We start from the raw sequence: 19,295 nt of genomic DNA, 5'->3' as shown, positions 1-19,295 counted from the left end.
TTTGTACCACGTGCCGTTTTTTAAAAAAAATTTAAAAAACCACTTTAAAAAAAATGGTGGCGCTGCTAACTTGATATCAAGCTAACAGGACCAAAAAAAAAAAATAAACCATGGTACACACAATTAGTACTGAATTTGTACTAATTTGTACCATTCAAAATAAATCAAAAATTTTATATTTTCCCTTTTAAATAACCCCTCCCTTATCTAAACCTAATATAAAGATAGCAGGATCACGATTTTTTCACTTTTTCTTGACAAATTAGTACAAATTCAAAAACGATAAAATCTATTATTTCTTGTCGTTTTTTATCAGTTTTTATTTTGTTCTCTTTATATTAAGTTAGCAGGACCACAATATTTTTTTAAATAATACGGGGTACAAAATTATTTTTTATGGTACAAAATAGTACACAATGAGTAATAAAAAACGCAATAAATATAATTTGATTCTATCGATTTAATTCTTAATAATCGAAAGAGAAAAATTTTATTTTTGAAGTTGGTTAAATGTGAGATTGTTTTAAGGGGTAAACAGAAATATTTACATACTTTTCTTGGTGGTACAAATTAGTGAAATTAGTGAAAAAATCGTGATCCTGCTATCTTTATATTAGGTTTAGATAAGGGAGGGGTTGTTTAAAGGGGAAAATATAAAATTTTTGATTTATTTTGAATGGTACAAATTAGTACAAATTCAGTACTAATTGTGTGTATTATGGTTTATTTTTTTTTTTTGGTCCTGTTAGCTTGATATCAAGTTAGCAGCGCCACCATTTTTTTTAAAGTGGTTTTTTAAATTTTTTTTAAAAAACGGCACGTGGTACAAATTTTTTTTGTGGTACAAAATAGTACAAAATGAGTACTAAAAAATGCGATAGGTCCAATTCGATTCTGCTCATTTGGTCCTGCTAGCTTGAGAGAGGTTTTGCCAAGGGGCTTTCTTTAGGACTTACAAATAGCATTTTGTACGTTTTCCGTCATTTAAAGGCCCCAAGTAGGACTTCAGTTTCCATACGTATTAAACATATCTGATCTTTCAGCATATACAGATGTTAGGAAGTTCAGGTCGAAGGTAGAGCTAAAATTTCGACTCGATAACTTTCGAATTGATTTACGGTCAGTCGAAACAAGGTACGACCGACACAAAGTAGACGTAACAACTTCGAGCGATATGTATGTGTGTTAATTCGTTAGCCGGTAGTGACAATTAAAACTAGACCGCTTAATCATCGGTGCGCATGGCGATCTATGTTACTCAACTTCGTGGCGACAACTTGGTCGCGAGACTCTCTCTATGGCGTGAAATTGCACGGAAAATCTGGTTACGCTTCTATTGCGTGTAATGAAAGGCACTTAAGAACGATGTTGAACGGCCGTATTACAAGTCCATCTTACACGCGAAGACATGTCCCTAAATCACCAAAATAAGCGCCTGTTGAAATAACCGACTAGGAATACGCGAGCTATATGTTGCGAGTCTCATATAATCATTTACATGGACACACTAGTGTTGATCGTCAATGATGATTACGGAACGTGACGCGCAACAACACCGTGGTAAAAGTAAGCTTATTAATATATATATGTAATAACTAAAGTAAGTGTAATAACATGTAAAACTAAATGATTTCTTTTTATTAGCGTCCCTGTGTCTTTCGATCTGATCTGATAGCTGTCAGATTTGATAGATTGTCAAATTAGCTACAAATAACCTCGCATCATCTCGTGACAAGACGCAAAGAGATGTTAAAATTGGTCGACGACATCGAAATTTCATTAATGAAAATTTGACGATTTCGGACTTTGTTCCAAGATATCTTCTCTAATAAAGCATATAGAGTAAAAGTAAAGATAGTTTCTAAATGTTATTGGATCTTAAAGAATCGATTGAGATCACTTAGAACTTGATCAGATCAGCTGTTATAGCAGAACGAGAAATCTTGCATCCATCAGCTCTTTTGAAATCTCTGATCAACTAGAAGTATCGCGTAAATATACGTTCCTCGCTTCGCACGTTCATTTGGCGCGAGACACTGCCGCGTCTCTTGATTAAGACAAAGGAAGCGTAGACCATCGAGGCACCTGTCCGCTCTGCCGTGCGCGACGTTGAAAATAGATCAAGGTTGAGATTCCCCGAAGAGAAGTACGTGGTAGCCTGCCGCCACGCTCGAGATAGTCTCCCGAGGCATCTGAGGGATGCAACACTTTTTTTCTCTGCCGTATCGAGCTAATAAATTTCATTTTGCATTATTTTACATTGCGCCTCGACCACGCGCGCTTCTTATAGCTTTCGCTTAATATCTGTGCGTTCAGTACTACACGATCCCTATCCTTTTCATAGTTCCGTGTGCTTTATTTTGATGAAAAAATAATGGAAATTCAAAGTTCGAGCAAAAAGGAATACGGTGTCTGGGAGGAAACTTGCGGAGAATTAATTTTTTACGCGAAAAATTACGGTAGCTTCGACAGAATAAGAACGACAGAAATCGCGGAAGACGTGATTTTGCGGTAGATCGCGCTATATTCTCAATATTTAGATGATCGACAGCGGGAAATGAGTTTACAAAAGGGATAATAAGAGTACACGCTATCGTAGCAGCACTTTTGCGCCGATAAAGCGTAGAGTGATGAACCACAGGCGTCGCTTTCAGATATCCGCACGCTTGACCTAATTGCGAGAGAAATCGAACTCGCGATTTTAACAATCGGGTCGGAAGGCTGCGCGCAAGAAGAATGCCGGGGCAAGAATGTAATGAAAACATTCCAGAGATATAAAAGTTCTCTTAAAATATCGTAAAATAATCGACAGAAGTGTTGCACGCTTCGCGAGAAACGTGTAAATTTCTCGCATAAGTATTTAAATATCGTTCCGATGGATCAGCAAATGCGCTTTGAGCCCGCAAAATTACGCCGAGACGACGAAGGAATGTTAATTTACGAAATCACTCATGAATCGTGCCAAGACTGCGAAAATTCGCGTGCCGTGATCAAAATCGGCGTCTCTCTCGTTTCCCATTCCCTGCTTTTTTATGATTTTTATGTCGTACGAGAAATTCTCATCGTAAAGTCGATAGTAAACGCGCCATCGCCGATTTCCCAGTCGAGCCCGCCGCGTTACTTTCGTCTATCGAATGAATCTTCGACACGGCGTGTCATCTAAATTCCAAGTTAGATTGCCCATGTGATGCGTCGCGACTTTTGCGAGAATCGGGTCAGCCGTTTTTACGTGACGCCTGAACAAACAAGCGAACAGGCAGACAGAGGGATGGACGGACGGAGTTTCAATTTTATTTATATTGTAGATAGATTCGCATGCGAAACGCCGTGTGTGTGTGTGTGCACAGGCGAAATCCTGTTACTCACCAGGCTCGATCTAATGCATGCCCGATTAAGTTTTCATCAAACAACGTTTCACACGACTGGTTTGGCGTGCGAACCGAGATGTGTGTGCGCGTGTTGAAACTGTGAAAGCTATAGCTGGATAATTTCGCGGAAATGTACAAGTGGCGTGTTGTAATTTCTGAGATTGAATGTGGCCGGATTGCGGAAAATTTCGTGTGTGCCGTCTATTGATGCCGAAATTTTGGCAAACGACAATCGGAATGCTCTGATGAAATGAGAAATCAGCGGAAAATGTGCAGTGAGGTATACTCTATCAATACCGTAGTGCCGAAATTGTTCTATGCAGTTCACATGATTTCGGAAAATCCAAAAATTCTAGATATTCGCATGATATTCGTCCGAACGTTTCGCAACGTCGTTCATTATTAGTTAACGCGTCGATTTTTTAGATATTTAATTTCCTAAATTTTTATTGTGTCTCTAGAGTCTAAAATTCCGAATAAAAAGGTGAAACATATTACAGAAACAAGAAAGTTCCTAAAAATAAAACAGGAAGAGAAAGATACTCATAAGTCTGTAGATTCTTTAATGGATAGGGGTATGAATTTGGTTTGGGACACGCTATTTGGGGCGTGTAGTCTGCATTTTGAGCTTTGTAGATCCGTTGATCCGGATCCAAGATTGTGGCATGAGAACTTCCTCGACGCAGCGCATTCGAATAAAAGCAAAGGGGGAGCAAAGGAGAAGCTAGCCAATAATGCAAAATCGATGGGACCTTAGAGTTCATTGCTTCGAGGAGACACCTCTCCGTTTTCGCTCCATGAAGAGTTCGAGGAATCTGCGTTTGACGGGTATTCTCGATTCCCAGCTTCCTTGAAAGATCTATGACGGCATTATTACCGTGGAATACTACTTCTCTCATCCCTTCACCATCCCTTTTCTTGCGACTTGGCCGTTCGTCAACAACAACGCGAAGAGGTAGACAGAGGTCGAAACGAAGCGAGTGTATTCCTCTAAGAGGGTTATTTGTCAGTTGTTCCTTAGCACCTTCCCTCTGAGAGGTGTTACGCTGAACAAAGTTTTACTTTTGACCTTAACTAACCACCGTGGGTAATTTTTTAGACGTTTTCCTTGCCACATATGTCACGCAATATTTGGAGAACATTGATTGATTGTTCTGTTTCTTCAACTACCGAAAATACTCGTCATTGATTGTCAAGCAGCAATGATTTGTAGTTGTTAGTGAAAGCTGACTTTTGAAAATACCAATTAATTTGAAAATTTCATGCGTCGCATATTTTCCCTGTGGCCATGTCATCTCCCAATCGACACAGATATCGCGTATAGTATACGAAAAAAAATTTCACTGCAGAAAGATTTCACTGTATTCGTTGTATTTGTTGTTGCAATGAAAAATTGATTGTTACAACTAAAACTTCCGCTACTGTTGCCATTGCATCGGTTTCATACTAAATATATACTTACACGGAAAAAACAGCATGGTTGGTCACATAAATCTGGTTGTATCAGCCAGATTCAATATTGACTAACCATGCTGTTTTTCCCGTGCACTGGTAGTTATAAATTTTCAGATATCTATACGTTACAACGAGATTTAGCTACTGCTCACAGATTCTGGCTGCCGCAGTTAACTTTTTTTTTTCATCGGAATGACTCGCGGGTGCATCTTGCTTTTCCTCGGTCCAAACGCGAAATATCTGCACTTTCAAGTACGGTAATTTCAACATGCGTTTACCGGGCTACTCTCTTCGCTAAACATTTACACGGATCGCCGTTGAAATATGACACCCCTTCCTCCTTCTCCTCTTGTTACCTTGTCTTCAGCGCCAGAGCAGCCGACGGCTATTTTCGTTCGTCGCAAAAATACGAGGCGTAATTTCCCTTCTCTCTCTCTCTCTCTCTCTCTCTCTCTCTCTCTCCCTCTCTCTCTCTCTCTTTTCTCCGTTGACCTATTATTGCGTCATTAGAGACGCGTCTAATGAAACGGTTCTGTGACTTTGGTTAACATTCGTGACGTAACCGATATTAGACTCATACCGCTTATTACCGATACACGCAAAACATTCGAGGTAAATCAGAAGGGACCCGAGATAAGGAGGTGTGATAAAGATACTCGAAGCGCATACCGCGTTCAAGGCGAACACTGACGTAAATCGAAAAGTGTAATTTTCCTTGACAAATAGGGTAACGCCTTAACTGCGGCCACGCGCACCTACCAACATACACACATACATACACAAAAAATCGACGGCAATTTTCTTACGTCTCTCTCTCTTTCTTTCCTCTCTCTCTCTCTCTTTCTCTCACTTTTATCTCGCGTTCATTGGCAGAGATATGGATCGTTGTTCGTTATCGATGCGACGCGCGAATGGAATCGGTAGCGCGTCCATCAGCATGCAAATAGTCGGACGTCCGATGCACCCCTTCGTGCGTGACGCGTTCATCGAGACGGATTCCCGCAGGGCACATTGCATTGGGTAACTTCCCAAGTTCCGCGATCGGCATTTGGCAGAGAGAAGTAACGTCGAATGGTCGCACTCCGTGTCGTACATAGGAGCTGTTGGAGATTTACGGTCGGGAAAAAGTTCAAAAGCTCGTTCGCGCCCGATCATCACGAGGATCGAATAGGATAAGTAATGATGTCGTATGACTCTCGTCGTAGAAAGTTACGTGTCGCTGATAACTCTTGTATCAGTACTCTCGCGCTGTGAAACAGTGCCGTCGTTATTTTGGATCGATACGTGCATATGAAGCAAGTACTTAACACGCTTTTAAGGCGTTATTTACGCGTTATTGTGAATATTTGAAGACAACGAAATGTGTGTGTGTGTGTGTGTGTGTGTGTGTGTGTATATTTTCCCGTTCAATGAGTTGTGCCTCTCCTACTATCTTTCGTCTTTTCAACTTTCTCATAAGCTGACGCGCTCAACAATAAGAATTGCGTGAAGTTCCAACATACTGATCTGAGGAATTCCTAAGAACCTTTACTTTTAATGCGCACTGAGAGAAAAAAATTATTGATCTCATTAAAGTTATAGTCACTTTCGGCGACAAATACATGAACAAGAACTTGAAAAATGTTTAATGCTATGATCTGGAGAGAGTTTCATCATCGCCAATTCGATGTGCTCAATCACTGATATGGTATGATATAATAACTCGGATATCCCTAAAAACAGGATTTCGTTTATCGATATAATATAATAATAAATCTCAGATATGATATGATATAATAATTCTCAGCTTTTGATGTAGAGGTTTCTTCGTTCTTTAATACTCGGAAGCTTGTAATCGACGAATGTAATGATCGTAAATGGAATCTGTCACCGTTGCATCACTTCGATATATCATTCACCACAAAATTTCGTTGCGATATAAAAATAACTTTGACGGCGTAATGGAAGATCTTTTAAATTCATGAATCTTTTTATGCTCTGGAAATATTTTTTTAGCGAAAAAATATTATTTACCTAGTGAGTGAGTGAGTGAGTGTGTGAGAGAGAGAGAGAGAGAGAGAAAGAAGAGGAGAAGAGAGAGAGAGAGAGAAAGAGATTTAATATTTTCATCGAAAACATTATATCCTTTTTAGCGTCTAATGAATGATTAAATTTTAAAAATAATATAGCAAAAAATATTTTCCAGCATTTGGCTTTATGATAAACTAACATCTATATTTGCACCATTTTTTATTCCAGCATTGATACGTCATCACTCATTCTTCTTTTTTTTCAGTTTCAAGTCAGTTACCCGACTTCACGATTGGACGACATGTGAAATTTCTCAGGGGAGCATAGCGATATGGAATAGCAATACGGACTGTTGTCACTGTTGTCGACGAACAACTGTAGAGGAAATCGGATAGGTAGTAAACTATCGAAACAGAGACCACACAACACCTATATATACGTTAGTTCGCAATGACATTTTGTTGTCGCGCGCAACTTCCGTCGTTTTATCGTACCTTTACACAATGTCACGTTTCGCGTGGGAGCAAATGTATACTTCGTGTCTGGTGAACTATGTTCCTCGACGATAACCAGATTGTTTTTCACGCAAAAGAACTCCACTTAGAACATAAACATATAATAAACATCTCTTTAATATCGTTCTCTATGAAAGAATTCTGTAAATACACTTGACGCATCCAATAAACTCATCATCAAAGATGACAAAATAAAACAGCGCACACGATTCTTTCCAAAGTTCTAGCGACGTAAATTCACAGAGACGCGCAGTTCTCCGAGTTATCAGCGGTAGATTCGACACGCGCGAAGAAGATCGATGCTACATTTCGGCCGACGGGCGGTCCGCAACACGACGGATATAACTACTGTCGTTCCGAAAGCGTTTTGCACTACTGTGCCGCGCTTACCTCTCGACTATGTTATCACCCACTCGGCCGCACGTCGTCGCCACGATTATCGCCGGATCGCACTGTCAGAGTGTTTACCACCGCGTATACCTACGGAGAAGGATAAACAGCCAGCGCCTTCTCATGGACCATCCCTTGTCGGCGCGCGATCAATACTCGGGCGGGTAGCGTGCAGTGATCGCTGTCTCGTGAGTATCGTGCACGCTCTCGTGGCGTTCCGACATCCCAGACGTGTGTTCTCTGATATGTCTTATAAATTGATATCCTCCGCGAAGATGGGAGGGTGCATCGGCGTTCGCGTATCCGGCGCGAGATAGATATTTATTTACGCGCGTCGCGGGGTGAGTGTGTTTCACGGGGCGTTCTCCCTTTCCTATATAAATGTGGCACGCCGTGAGGCGTGTTACTGTCAGGGCAAATCTCGGCGTACTCGTTGACAGCGGTGTTGTGGAATTTTTTATTGCATAGCGCGCCGAGAACGCGCGCGTTACTGCTCGCGAGGACAAAGCGACGAAGATGAAGAGGCAGAATGTCAGGACTCTGTCGCTAGTAGTGTGCACGTTCACGTATTTATTGGTCGGTGCCGCGGTGTTTGACGCCCTTGAATCCGACACTGAGAAGAAACGCTGGGAATTTCTCTCCGGTGAGTAGCAGCCATCACCACCATCTCTGACGACGACGTATTTCGCGCCCCGAGGTATTTTTACGCGCGCGGCGCGCGATCGATAATCGACGATTAATTATTTCCGCCGCGTGCGCGCGGGAAATGCCTTTGCAGAGATCCGCCGTAACATGATGAAGAAGTACAACATCACGCCAGAGGACTACAAGATGGTCGAAATCGTGATAATCGAGAATAAGCCGCACAAAGCGGGGCCGCAATGGAAGTTCGCGGGTGCCTTCTATTTTGCTACTTTAGTATTAGCCATGATCGGTGAGTTGCACTTATGAACCATTCGCGAAAGAATATCAACATAAGACAAAAGATTCTGTGCAACAAGACGTAATAATTAAATTTCAATTAAATCTAACTTTAATTTCAAATGCAAATTAATTTTTACTGAACCTTGAGTTTTTTATTTCAAGCCACGCAACATTGTTTTGTGTACTAATGTTTTTTTGTACATTTTGTACAATTTTGTATAATTTGCTTATATTCGCAAGACATATGCATTTGTAAAATTACGTTACGCGATTGTACTTGATAAGATCTCGACCTCATAAGACTTGGATGCAATTTTCTGCAAGGTTACGGACACTCCACGCCAGTAACCATAGGTGGAAAGGCGTTCTGCATGGCGTATGCGATGGTGGGAATCCCGTTGGGGCTGGTGATGTTCCAGAGTATCGGCGAGCGGTTGAACAAGTTTGCGTCGGTCGTGATCAGGAGAGCGAAAACGTATCTCAGATGTCAGAAGACCGAGGCTACCGAGATGAATCTCATGTTGGCGACCGGTCTGCTCTCAAGTATAATCATCACAACGGGCGCTGCGGTGTTCTCACGATACGAGGGCTGGAGCTATTTCGACAGTTTCTATTATTGCTTCGTGACGTTAACCACCATAGGCTTCGGCGACTTTGTCGCTCTTCAGGTGGGTAACGCAGGATTCGTCTCGCACTCGTGATCTCGAGAAGAAGCGAAAAGACGTGAGGCTCGATCGCTTTTCTTGCAGAACGACCATGCGCTCTCCAATAAACCCGGATACGTGGCTTTGAGTCTAGTTTTCATCCTCTTCGGCTTGGCCGTAGTTGCCGCCAGTATCAATCTGCTTGTGCTGCGCTTCATGACGATGTGAATATATCTTTTTTCTTGTGGTAATTTTAGTAAGTCTATCAATAAGCGAGACAATAATTTTCTGGAGACAGGAACACCGGTGAGGCGCGTCGCGAAGACAACGAGATGCAGTCCGCCTCACAACACGTCCTGACGCTGGACGGCGAAGTCGTGGCGGTGAACGGCAAGCTTCTGGCCGGACATGAGCCGATCGTCCACGACACGGAAGACTGCGTGAGCGTGTGTTCCTGCACTTGCCTCGGTCCGGCAAATTCCGAGCTGCTGGATCCATCCGGGTATCAAGGTTACCGACCGCCTTCGACCTCTGCCAGCCTTCGTATGAAACGAGCATCCGTCTGATGGAAGGAGTTTCGTCGTCGCAGTTTACGTTGTCGACTTTCGAAGGCCGACAGCCGGGAGCTGCTCGGCATCGACGTATGAGAGTCGATATTCTTCTCACAAGTGAGAGAGAAAGAGAAATATTCCCCAAAAATTCCGCGGCCGCAAAAGACAACGAAGCATAATCTTTCCTCATCCCATGGAAAAGAGATCTGAAAAACAAACAAAAAAGTTTCCGACGTTACCATTCTCTCTCAACGTTTGACAAGCTTAATTGTCGCGAAGACAATGAGATGCAGTCCGTCTCGCAGCATGTTCTTACGCTGGACGACAAAGTTGTGGCAATGAACAGCAAGCTTCTGGTCGAACATGAACCGATTGTCCACGACACAGAAAACTACATGAGCGTATGCTCTTTTACTTGCCTCGGTTCGATATATTCCGAGCTGCTAGATTCGTCCGGGTATCAAGTTTACTGACTGCCTTCGACCTCTGCTAGCATTCACATGAAATGAATATTCGTCTAATGGAAGGAATTTCATTGTCGCACGTTGCCGATTTTCGAAGGCCGGGAGGCTGCTCAGCATCGACGTATGAGAGTCGATATTTTTCTCACAAGTGAGAGAGAAAGAAAAATATTCTTCAAAGATTCCGCGGCCGCAGAAGACGACGACACATAATGTCTCCTCACCCCATGGGAAATAAGAGATCTAAAAAACAAACAAAAAAGTTTCCGACGTTACTGTTCGCCCTCAATGTTTGACATGCGTAATTGTTGGCTGACTGTGAAATGTCGTTTGACGATCATTGAGCACGGAATGCTTGCATATTCCTGTTGCACTTCTCAATGTTGTATCGATTGATACGTATCCTCGAAGTTGATACATTTTGATAGTTCACGTTGACGACCGCGTATGTCGGTCCTAGCCACCAAGTGGATATTGTATACACGTAATTGTCGATACTGAGTCGATATCGACTCGTCGGACGGCGAGTGACTCGCTACGGTCGTTTGAATTTTTTTGATAAACGTATGGTGACACATCATATCGCTCCGCGACGAAACCGCATCGTATAGTCACGAGACATGGATCGTCCGGGTAATTTTCCGAATAGGTAACCTTCACGAATCGTGTCTCATATAAGAACGAAACATCCAGTACCTCAGAAATAGTATTCGCGAGCTCAAACGCGGATTATCCGATAAAAAATGCATTTATAGATCGTAGTTATTGATGTTGCACTAGAATAATATGTGTGAACCGCACGAGGCATAGATCGTTGCGCGACAACTTGGAGGTTCTCGTGTTCAGTGGAATCAATTTAACGGCTGACTTCGTACCGTTGCCACACATTTAATTTTTGTATAATATTTTTCCCGTTGCAGTCTAATTAGAAGTTTATTTTTATTGCAAAAAGATTTTATTTTAAGAATTTATATATTTAATTTATTTAATTCTTATGTATATAAACCTAAGGGCTTATATGTTTTATTGTAAAAAGGATAAAAAAGAATCTATAAAAATAAGAGAAAAGAACTTGTGCAAAATAAGAATTATCATGTATTCATAATTCTAGCTAAAAAAATTTACGGTGAATTTATGATGTTCTGTTTCATACGTTACATTAAGAAATAATAATTAATATTTTAATTCATGCATCAGATATGCGATGTCTACTTGTGCGAAAAGATTTCACGAGAATCTCTAAGATTTAGTAAGATCGTGCGATATCGTGCAAGAACTATACATATGAGCATAAACACAATAGAACAATACTTTGGCCTCAATAGCGTAACATTGTATACATATTTCCATATTTATACCCGTAAGGGCCGATTTTTCAAGGATAATTTAAACTTAGATTTCAACTTAAACTCTGTTTAAACAAAACAAACGCATTGTTAGAATAGAGTTTAAATTTGAATCTAAGTTATTGAAAAACTGGCCCTAAGTGTAAAGAAATATTGCCTGGCGAAATTTGACATGATCATTTGACGTAATCAGGTTGCAGATGTGTATATGCGACGTATCGCGAGTCTTGTATTTTTTTAAGACATTTATAAAATAAAGAGAAACGTAGAAAAAAATACCCGGGAAGACTGATAGCTGAAATTAAATAAAATATACAGTTATTATTTTTTTTATTAAATTTCAATCTTGCTCTAAATTAATTATTTAAAATTGCTCTTTCTCTAAAATTTAATTGTTACAATCAGCTGCGTCGATCTCGTTTAAGGAATTTTGTATTTCGTTTTATACTAAGTGTTCAACATTCGCGGTAGGAAAAGTTCAAGCAAGTAATTAATACTTCCGACATATTGCTAAATGGAATTTATTTACACTTTGAAATTGATATATACTGCACATCAATTTTTTCTATTTATATTTATTTTTAATAAGACGCATACTAAGAATGTGAATTAAATCATATGTTTGAATGCTTGATCGAAATAATTGATATGTCAATTGGTGCTTCCTCTATTGTATGCCACATTGTACTTCGTGAATTAGAAAATGCGATCGTTGTGATCAATATACGCACAAGTTGTAATAATACCAGAGAGTTTGTGTTGTGAGAAAATAATAGATGTTAAAATATGCCGACATCATCGAAAATATCGTCGATTTTTTCTGGAACGCATCGTAATGTGCACAACATTTAAAAAAGTGCGAATTTATTCACAGATATGGAGTAAAGATTCACAGATGGGATAAAGATATGGAGTAGTCACCATGACAAAATGAAATAGATGATTATTATGTAATATTATTATAACATATACTCTATATGCCTCTATTTTTTAATGTGAATACATTTTTAATAAACATCACACAATACGGCGTGTTACAATAATCTTTTTATCTAAAGCTCCGAATATATATAATTCTATACCTTCTTCTTAGTACTAATATAATTAAAAAGAAAAACAGAAAAAATGCCACTATAAACATATATATGATACAGTATAAAACAGAATATATATATAATACAAAACAATTTATAATTGATACTGATATTTATAAATTATTTGCAAATTTTACTGATAACATAGTTAAAAGGATGCTAAAATGAGTGACAAACTCCGATGAAGAAACGCCTCTCCAACTTGATAGAACTAAAAATGCTGACAATGCTATTGTTTAATAACGCTATATAAATAAGCTCGGTGCATTTATGATTGGACATAGTAATTAGTTTCAAAGTTTCCGCTACGCCACTTCCGTCGTCACTTTGATAAATTGGATTTGAAATAGTACGACTAAACAATCGGATCGGGCTTACTTCCGCTTTATCAAGTAGTGCTATTCAACGGCAGGTTTTTTTATTTTGTCATAAAGAAATAAATACATCGCTCTTGAAAGAGTTGGTAAACACAGACGACGTGTATAAAGACATGTATATAAAATTCTATGAAAAATATTTCGACGAATTTATGTTTAAATTCGCACGAAGAATTTCGCAAGCTTACAAATCAGGCAATGCTCCTATTAATTTTCGCAAGAATGTTTACTGCGTAAAGGCAGTATTGCATTCATAATTCTGTACAACCAAGACTTCGTAAACAACAGAAAAATCAATATTTACCAGAAAATTTTTCAAACACTTATCTCAGATAATACAGAATATTCTAAAATTATTTTGGATATATTTTAAATATTTTGAATTTTTCTAGGATATCCTAGATACATTCAGAATAATTCTGAGATGTTTTGTATTCTCTAGGATTTGAACATTGTGCCTCTCTATTATGAATTCATATTCATGAGCTGTTATTCAGGTGTTTGGGTAAATATTTTGTACATGAAATATATGTTACAATTTAACCTAATATGTTATTTGCAAACTTGTTCTTGACTTGATTAATTATTAAATAATGACCAAGCATATATGCGAACTACCTGTGAATCGAGAACACGAGTTTCCCTTCGCGACTATACAACCATTGACTTTCAAAAATGTGTGGATAGCTTGGTGTGGTATCAGTAAATATACTCCAAAATGCGGTCGTTACATGGACAGCACGGCCACGGTGACTGCCGAGAGAAGAAGGCACGCTGCTCTCAAACATTGGTGGATAATACATCCGTTTAGTTACGCCAAGTACCTTTCTACGTTTCCTTTTATATACGATATATCTTTCTTTCTCTTTCTCTCTCTAAGATACAAAATACTTTTATGTATAAGCATTACTTATATTGTTCGGTGAATAGCTCAAAGAAATCGTCATTCTGAACGAGAAAATTCATAGATACCTTTGGGATACATTCATGATGGCGATTTACTCAATCGCCTTCCTGACGATACCTTTCATGATCTGCTTCGTTGTTATGGACTACGAATCGATTCTCCTGGATAAAGTGAATATCCCGATTTATGCGATTTGCTGGTTGGACATATCGCTTAATTGCATTACGGGTTATTACGACAGCAAAGACATGCATATCGAGTTGAAACTTAGTAAAATACTTATGTGAGACTTCACATGTAATACCTCACCCAAGTTTTTGCACAATTAATTTCATTATTTTTATTTAATTTTGTTGCATTCTCAATTTTTTAGTTTAATTTGAGTTTTGTCTTGTTAGATTAATATATCCACATGTGACGCTGAAAAAATAATCTTTATAGGTTCTATCTTAAAGGACTTTTCCTGCCAGATGTGCTATCGTCCTTTCCGTACGATCACATAACGCTGCCATGGCGAAGACTGCCAGGAGATGGCTCGTATCATATCGTTACCTTAATCAATATATTGCCTTTTATGAAGATAACACGCTACTCGACGTTTAGGTCGAACATTTTTTATCTATTTCAGGTGATAAAACTTAAACTTAAATCCTATCAGCTTTTCCATAAAAATACATAATGATGTTATATTATTACATGATAAACGCTTTCTATTTCAGCACTTTGAAATTAAGCATTTTTACTATGAATTATACATTACGCTATTACTGGGAATATACTTAATCTTCTGGTTCTCCTGTCTGTGTTACTTAATACCGATTTTATTAATGATGCACTTCGTCAACATTCCGCCGCGAGTAAGCAAGTCTCCGATATTGAACCGCAGAAATTTATATGCTACGTTAAACACATTAAAAAAAAATTGTAATTTTAATCTTTATTGTCATCACACGTGGAAAGGAATGCGAGAATTGCTGGATGACGGGCTTAGAGGACCGCACTCTCATGTTCAGATTCCAAAATGCCATGCTGATCGTGCTGGAGAATGTTCTAGCAACTGGTTACGGTCTCTTCAAACCTAAAACGGATGGTCACCTCATCTTGAGCAGTTTTATCATGCTTATCGGCAGGATTATTCTGTGTTACTTCTTGAGTAAAGCATCGTATTATTTATTTATTGTTTGTCTCTCTAAAAGCGCTATATATCTTCGGCAGATAAAAGCAGACGCATTGTGTCTCCTTCTAGTTATGTTCCTTCGGGTCACATCTGAGAGAACGGAGTCCGAAACGAAGTTTCAAGAGATCATAAACGAAGTGAAGGCGTACACTAGACAGAAGCAGTTAGTGCCGCACATGAAGAAGCGTCTCTTGGCTTATTACTATTATCGCTTCAAGAACAGTTATTTTCGCGAGAAACAAATTTTGTCCAACTTGTCAGGTTAAAAAAGATGATGAATGTGAAAATCAGAACATGAAATCTTTATTAGGATAATGTATATTAGGATAATGAAACTTTGTTTCTTCAGAAACGTTACGCGAAGAGATCGCGCTCGAGTCTTGCCGGCGATTAATTGAAAACGTAGCGATATTCAAGAGTCTACCCAGGCATATTCTGCAGTCGATAGTGAAAAACTTGAAATTCGAGTTATATCTACCGAACGAGGTGATTATCAAAGCTGGTAGCCACGGTGACTGCATGTTCTTCTTGTCTTCAGGAACCGTAGCGATCCTGACGCCAACTGGGAAAGAAGTAAGTTCTTCCAATTTTTGTATTCGATTTCTAAGACTATGATGAGAAAAAATAAGCAAAATAAGATACATATAATTCTTAAAATGTGTTATTTGAACATTTAGGTATTTCTTAAGAAACTCTTTTGATAATTTGTGCCATTTGCGCGATAGTCAACATTGTATAATAATTAAAATTCGAACTAAACGAAAGTATCGTGATAAAAACAGGAATAACTATCTATTACTTCAAGATATGCCATTTGGATGACGGAGCCTATTTCGGCGAGATCGCTCTCTTAGTGGCGGATGAACGAAGGGTGGCCAGCGTCGTCGCCATCGATGTCTGCGAATTGTACCGAATCGATCGCAAGGATTTTCGTCAATGTATAGCTGTGCACAGCGAATTGTTTGCGGAGATTGAACGTATCGCCATTGAACGAGTGGATAAGATCGTTCGGGCCGAGAAACAGTACAAACATTTCCTGATGCGTCCCCCTAGTCGTGCAAAAACTCTCTTACCGACAAACTCAATATGAAAAAAAAGAAAAATTATATGCGATGTGAGGACATATTAGTAAGTTATATTAGTAAGTTATATATTGTTTGTTGCGCGAATTCACTTGCTTTAAGATTAAAATATTGAAGATACTCAGCCATCAATTCTTTACGACATATTGACAGTTAAAATTAATATTCTAATAAAAAATATACCATTATTAACAACTGATCAAAAGTTAGTTGGAAAAAGTATTGCGTAGCTCCGTTAATTTCTCGCAAAATAACAATCCTGCTGTTCGTGTAATCATATATTTAAGGATCTTATATATTATTATTGTCCACATAAAATAATATCATATAGAGCGTCTCATTCATTTATATCTACGAGGGTGGTCTGAAAAGTTTCCGACCTCAACGTGAAGATAGCAGCACTTGTAAATAAAAGCTAGTGAATTTCGTTGTTCATCTGTTGACAGTTACTCACCGAAGTTTCAGCCATTTTGGACTCGCAGTTGTTATGTAACAGTCGTTTGAGTAAGTTGATGTGAGTGTTTTTGTGAAAATGGACAAAATCGAGTATCGAGCTGTCATTAAATATTTGTTTTTGAAAGGCAATACGCCTACGCAAATCAAAGATGAGTTGGATTCTGTGTATGGGGACTCTGCACCATCATTTACGACAGTGAAATTTTGGGCCGCTGAATTTAAACGTGGCCGTAAGAGCTTGGGAGACGATGAACGTTCAGGACGTCCAAAAACTGCAACTACCGACGAAAACATCGCCAAAGTTCACCAAATGGTGCTAGACGACCGCCGAATTAAAGTGAGAGAGATAGCAGAGGTTATGAACATGTCAAAAGAACGTGTTTGTCGCATATTAAATCAACATTTAGGCATGAGAAAGCTGTCCGCGCGTTGGGTGCCGCGTTTGCTCACGTTAGACCAAAAACGTGTTCGAATGAACATTTCCAACGCTCTGTTGGAGCAGTTTAGGCGCAATAAATCCGAGTTTTGGCGCCGATTAATTACTGTAGATGAAACTTGGATACACCATTATACGCCTGAAACAAAAATACAGTCCAAACAGTGGACTGCAAAGGGGGAACCGGCTCCAAAAAAAGCAAAAACTGTTTTTTCGGCTGGGAAAGTGATGGCGACTGTTTTTTGGGATAGTCATGGAGTTATTTTAATCGATTATCTTCAAAAAGGAAAAACCATTACAGGAGCATACTACGCATCATTACTTGACAAGCTGAAGGCAGAACTTGCGGGAAAACGGCCACATTTGCAGAAAAAGAAAATCCTGTTTCACCAAGACAACGCACCGTCTCACACCTCAGCGGTTGCCATGGCGAAAATCCACGAATTACGGTTTGAACTGCTTGACCATCCACCTTACTCACCAGATCTAGCCCCAAGCGACTTCTTTTTGTTCCCTCATCTAAAAATTGCGCTCGGAGGACAGAGATTTTCGTCAAATGAAGAGGCAATCACCTTCGTGAACAATTATTTTGCAGAGAAAAACGCCGAGTACTATTTCGACGGGTTACAGAGATGGGAGCATCGCTGGGAGAAGTGTGTAGATTTACAAGGAGACTATGTTGAAAAATAAAAAACAATTTTCAGAAAAAATGACTTGTATCTTTGTTAGGTCGGAAACTTTTCAGACCACCCTCGTACTTTTATTTTAAAATTATATATATGTATACATGTATATAATTATATATATGTATATATGTATTATTCGTTACCTTCGTAAGGTACTTACAGTTACAAATACATTTGCTAAGATTGTACGATAATAATGTTTTCTCGTTAATATAAACTGCAACAAGAGAGGCGATAGACATCATAGCTGATCGATGTAATTAATCAATTGGAATTTCCATTACACGCGGCAATATCGAACGTCATGGGGAAATGTACTTATTTAATTAGAAATTCTCTCATTGCTCGAACTTGTTACATAACATGTAATATATTTCGACAAACTTTCTTTGTATTTTAATGTGCAGTTACAACTGAATATACACCATATGTTTCTTGGAAACATTTCACGATAAATGTTTTTATCTCGTATAACCGCTAGTGGATGACGCACGTGTCGTTATGCACGGAAATATTAAATAAAAGAAAACGCCATTAAAAATTATCTTCTTGTCAAATGAGTGAATTAATAGTGTACTCAAGTGTATACAAAGTATAAAAACTCCGCAAAGATCACGATCACTTAGTATCATATACGATCTGTAAAGCGATCCACATCCGTAGAAAGTTATCACCTGAGTTACTTTAAAATGACGTTGAATATATATAAAATATACTAGTATGTATTAGATTTGGTATCCGGGTTTGAGTGGCGTGGATTCATCTTTGTTTGAGTCCGACGTTTCAGTTCGCTTCATCAGGGAGGAACGACCCGATGCCGCGAAAGCCTAAAAAATCAAATCTAAAAATGATCGCGCAAGCCTAAAAAAATCGAATACTAGTATATAAAAAATTGCTCGTATATATAACTAATATGTCAGTAATAAATTATGTATTGGTATCTATATTACTGAGGTACATAAAAATATGTACTTATATTTGACAATTGACGGTCAAAAGCCAAAAATATTTAAAAAAGAGATATAGTCGGCTGCAGACAGTTATCATTGAGATTTTCGTCGAAATAATATTACTAAATTATCGTTGCATCTGACCGCATATGAAGCACCGCTTACACAGAAATCTGATTCCAGAATAAATAAATATCCGTGGCAAAATGAAACTCGTTATTTTCGCCCTTCTCGTTATTATTGCGATGGCCATGGCTGCTCCTCAAGAAAGAAAAGCTAAGTGCAGTAAAATACGTAAACACGTAAGTCTTTGAATTGTTATTTACACACAATTAAAGATGCAAATCCAATCTTTATATCTTATAAGTAATTAGGGAACTCACAAAGTAAGTCAAAGTAATATAAAAAACCTTAATGCTGCGTGGTTGCGTCCACAATATTGATTGCGTTATTGAGTAGCGAAAAC

At 38.7% G+C, this 19,295-nt stretch overlaps 2 protein-coding genes across 8 annotated transcripts in view; both read left to right on the top strand.

Annotated features, from left to right (window-relative positions):
• LOC116849379 (two pore potassium channel protein sup-9) overlaps positions 1-12,721 on the top strand; it is a 66,396-nt gene extending 53,675 nt beyond the window's left edge. For 6 of the 7 annotated variants that reach the window (XM_032826497.1, XM_032826495.1, XM_032826493.1 and 3 more), the window contains 5 exons: positions 7,099-8,381; positions 8,517-8,672; positions 8,987-9,330; positions 9,412-9,530; positions 9,605-9,872. In XM_032826497.1, coding sequence (XP_032682388.1) covers positions 8,255-8,381; positions 8,517-8,672; positions 8,987-9,330; positions 9,412-9,530; positions 9,605-9,872 — 1,014 coding nt within the window. In that variant the 5' untranslated portion in view covers positions 7,099-8,254. Of the gene's footprint in view, positions 1-7,098; positions 8,382-8,516; positions 8,673-8,986; positions 9,331-9,411; positions 9,531-9,604 lie in introns of all 7 variants that reach the window. The other variant, XM_032826491.1, reaches the window with a different exon arrangement.
• Positions 12,722-13,704: 983 nt separating this feature from the next.
• On the top strand, positions 13,705-19,250 carry LOC116849374 (potassium/sodium hyperpolarization-activated cyclic nucleotide-gated channel 1-like). The gene is made up of 8 exons (XM_032826484.1): positions 13,705-14,038; positions 14,073-14,325; positions 14,484-14,670; positions 14,762-14,899; positions 15,003-15,480; positions 15,569-15,792; positions 16,025-16,347; positions 19,013-19,250. The coding sequence occupies exons 1-7, from the start codon at positions 13,729-13,731 to the stop codon at positions 16,307-16,309; spliced, it is 1,875 nt and encodes a 624-aa protein (XP_032682375.1). The 5' UTR covers positions 13,705-13,728; the 3' UTR covers positions 16,310-16,347; positions 19,013-19,250.
• Positions 19,251-19,295: the final 45 nt, after the last annotated feature.

This window comes from Odontomachus brunneus, unplaced genomic scaffold (assembly GCF_010583005.1).
Source record: "Odontomachus brunneus isolate Ranch 3 - 2012 unplaced genomic scaffold, Obru_v1 Obru_scaffold_113, whole genome shotgun sequence".
Classification (NCBI taxonomy): domain Eukaryota; kingdom Metazoa; phylum Arthropoda; class Insecta; order Hymenoptera; family Formicidae; genus Odontomachus; species Odontomachus brunneus.
Note: the sequence above shows the minus strand (reverse complement) of the source record. Positions and strands in the feature narration are given on the sequence as shown.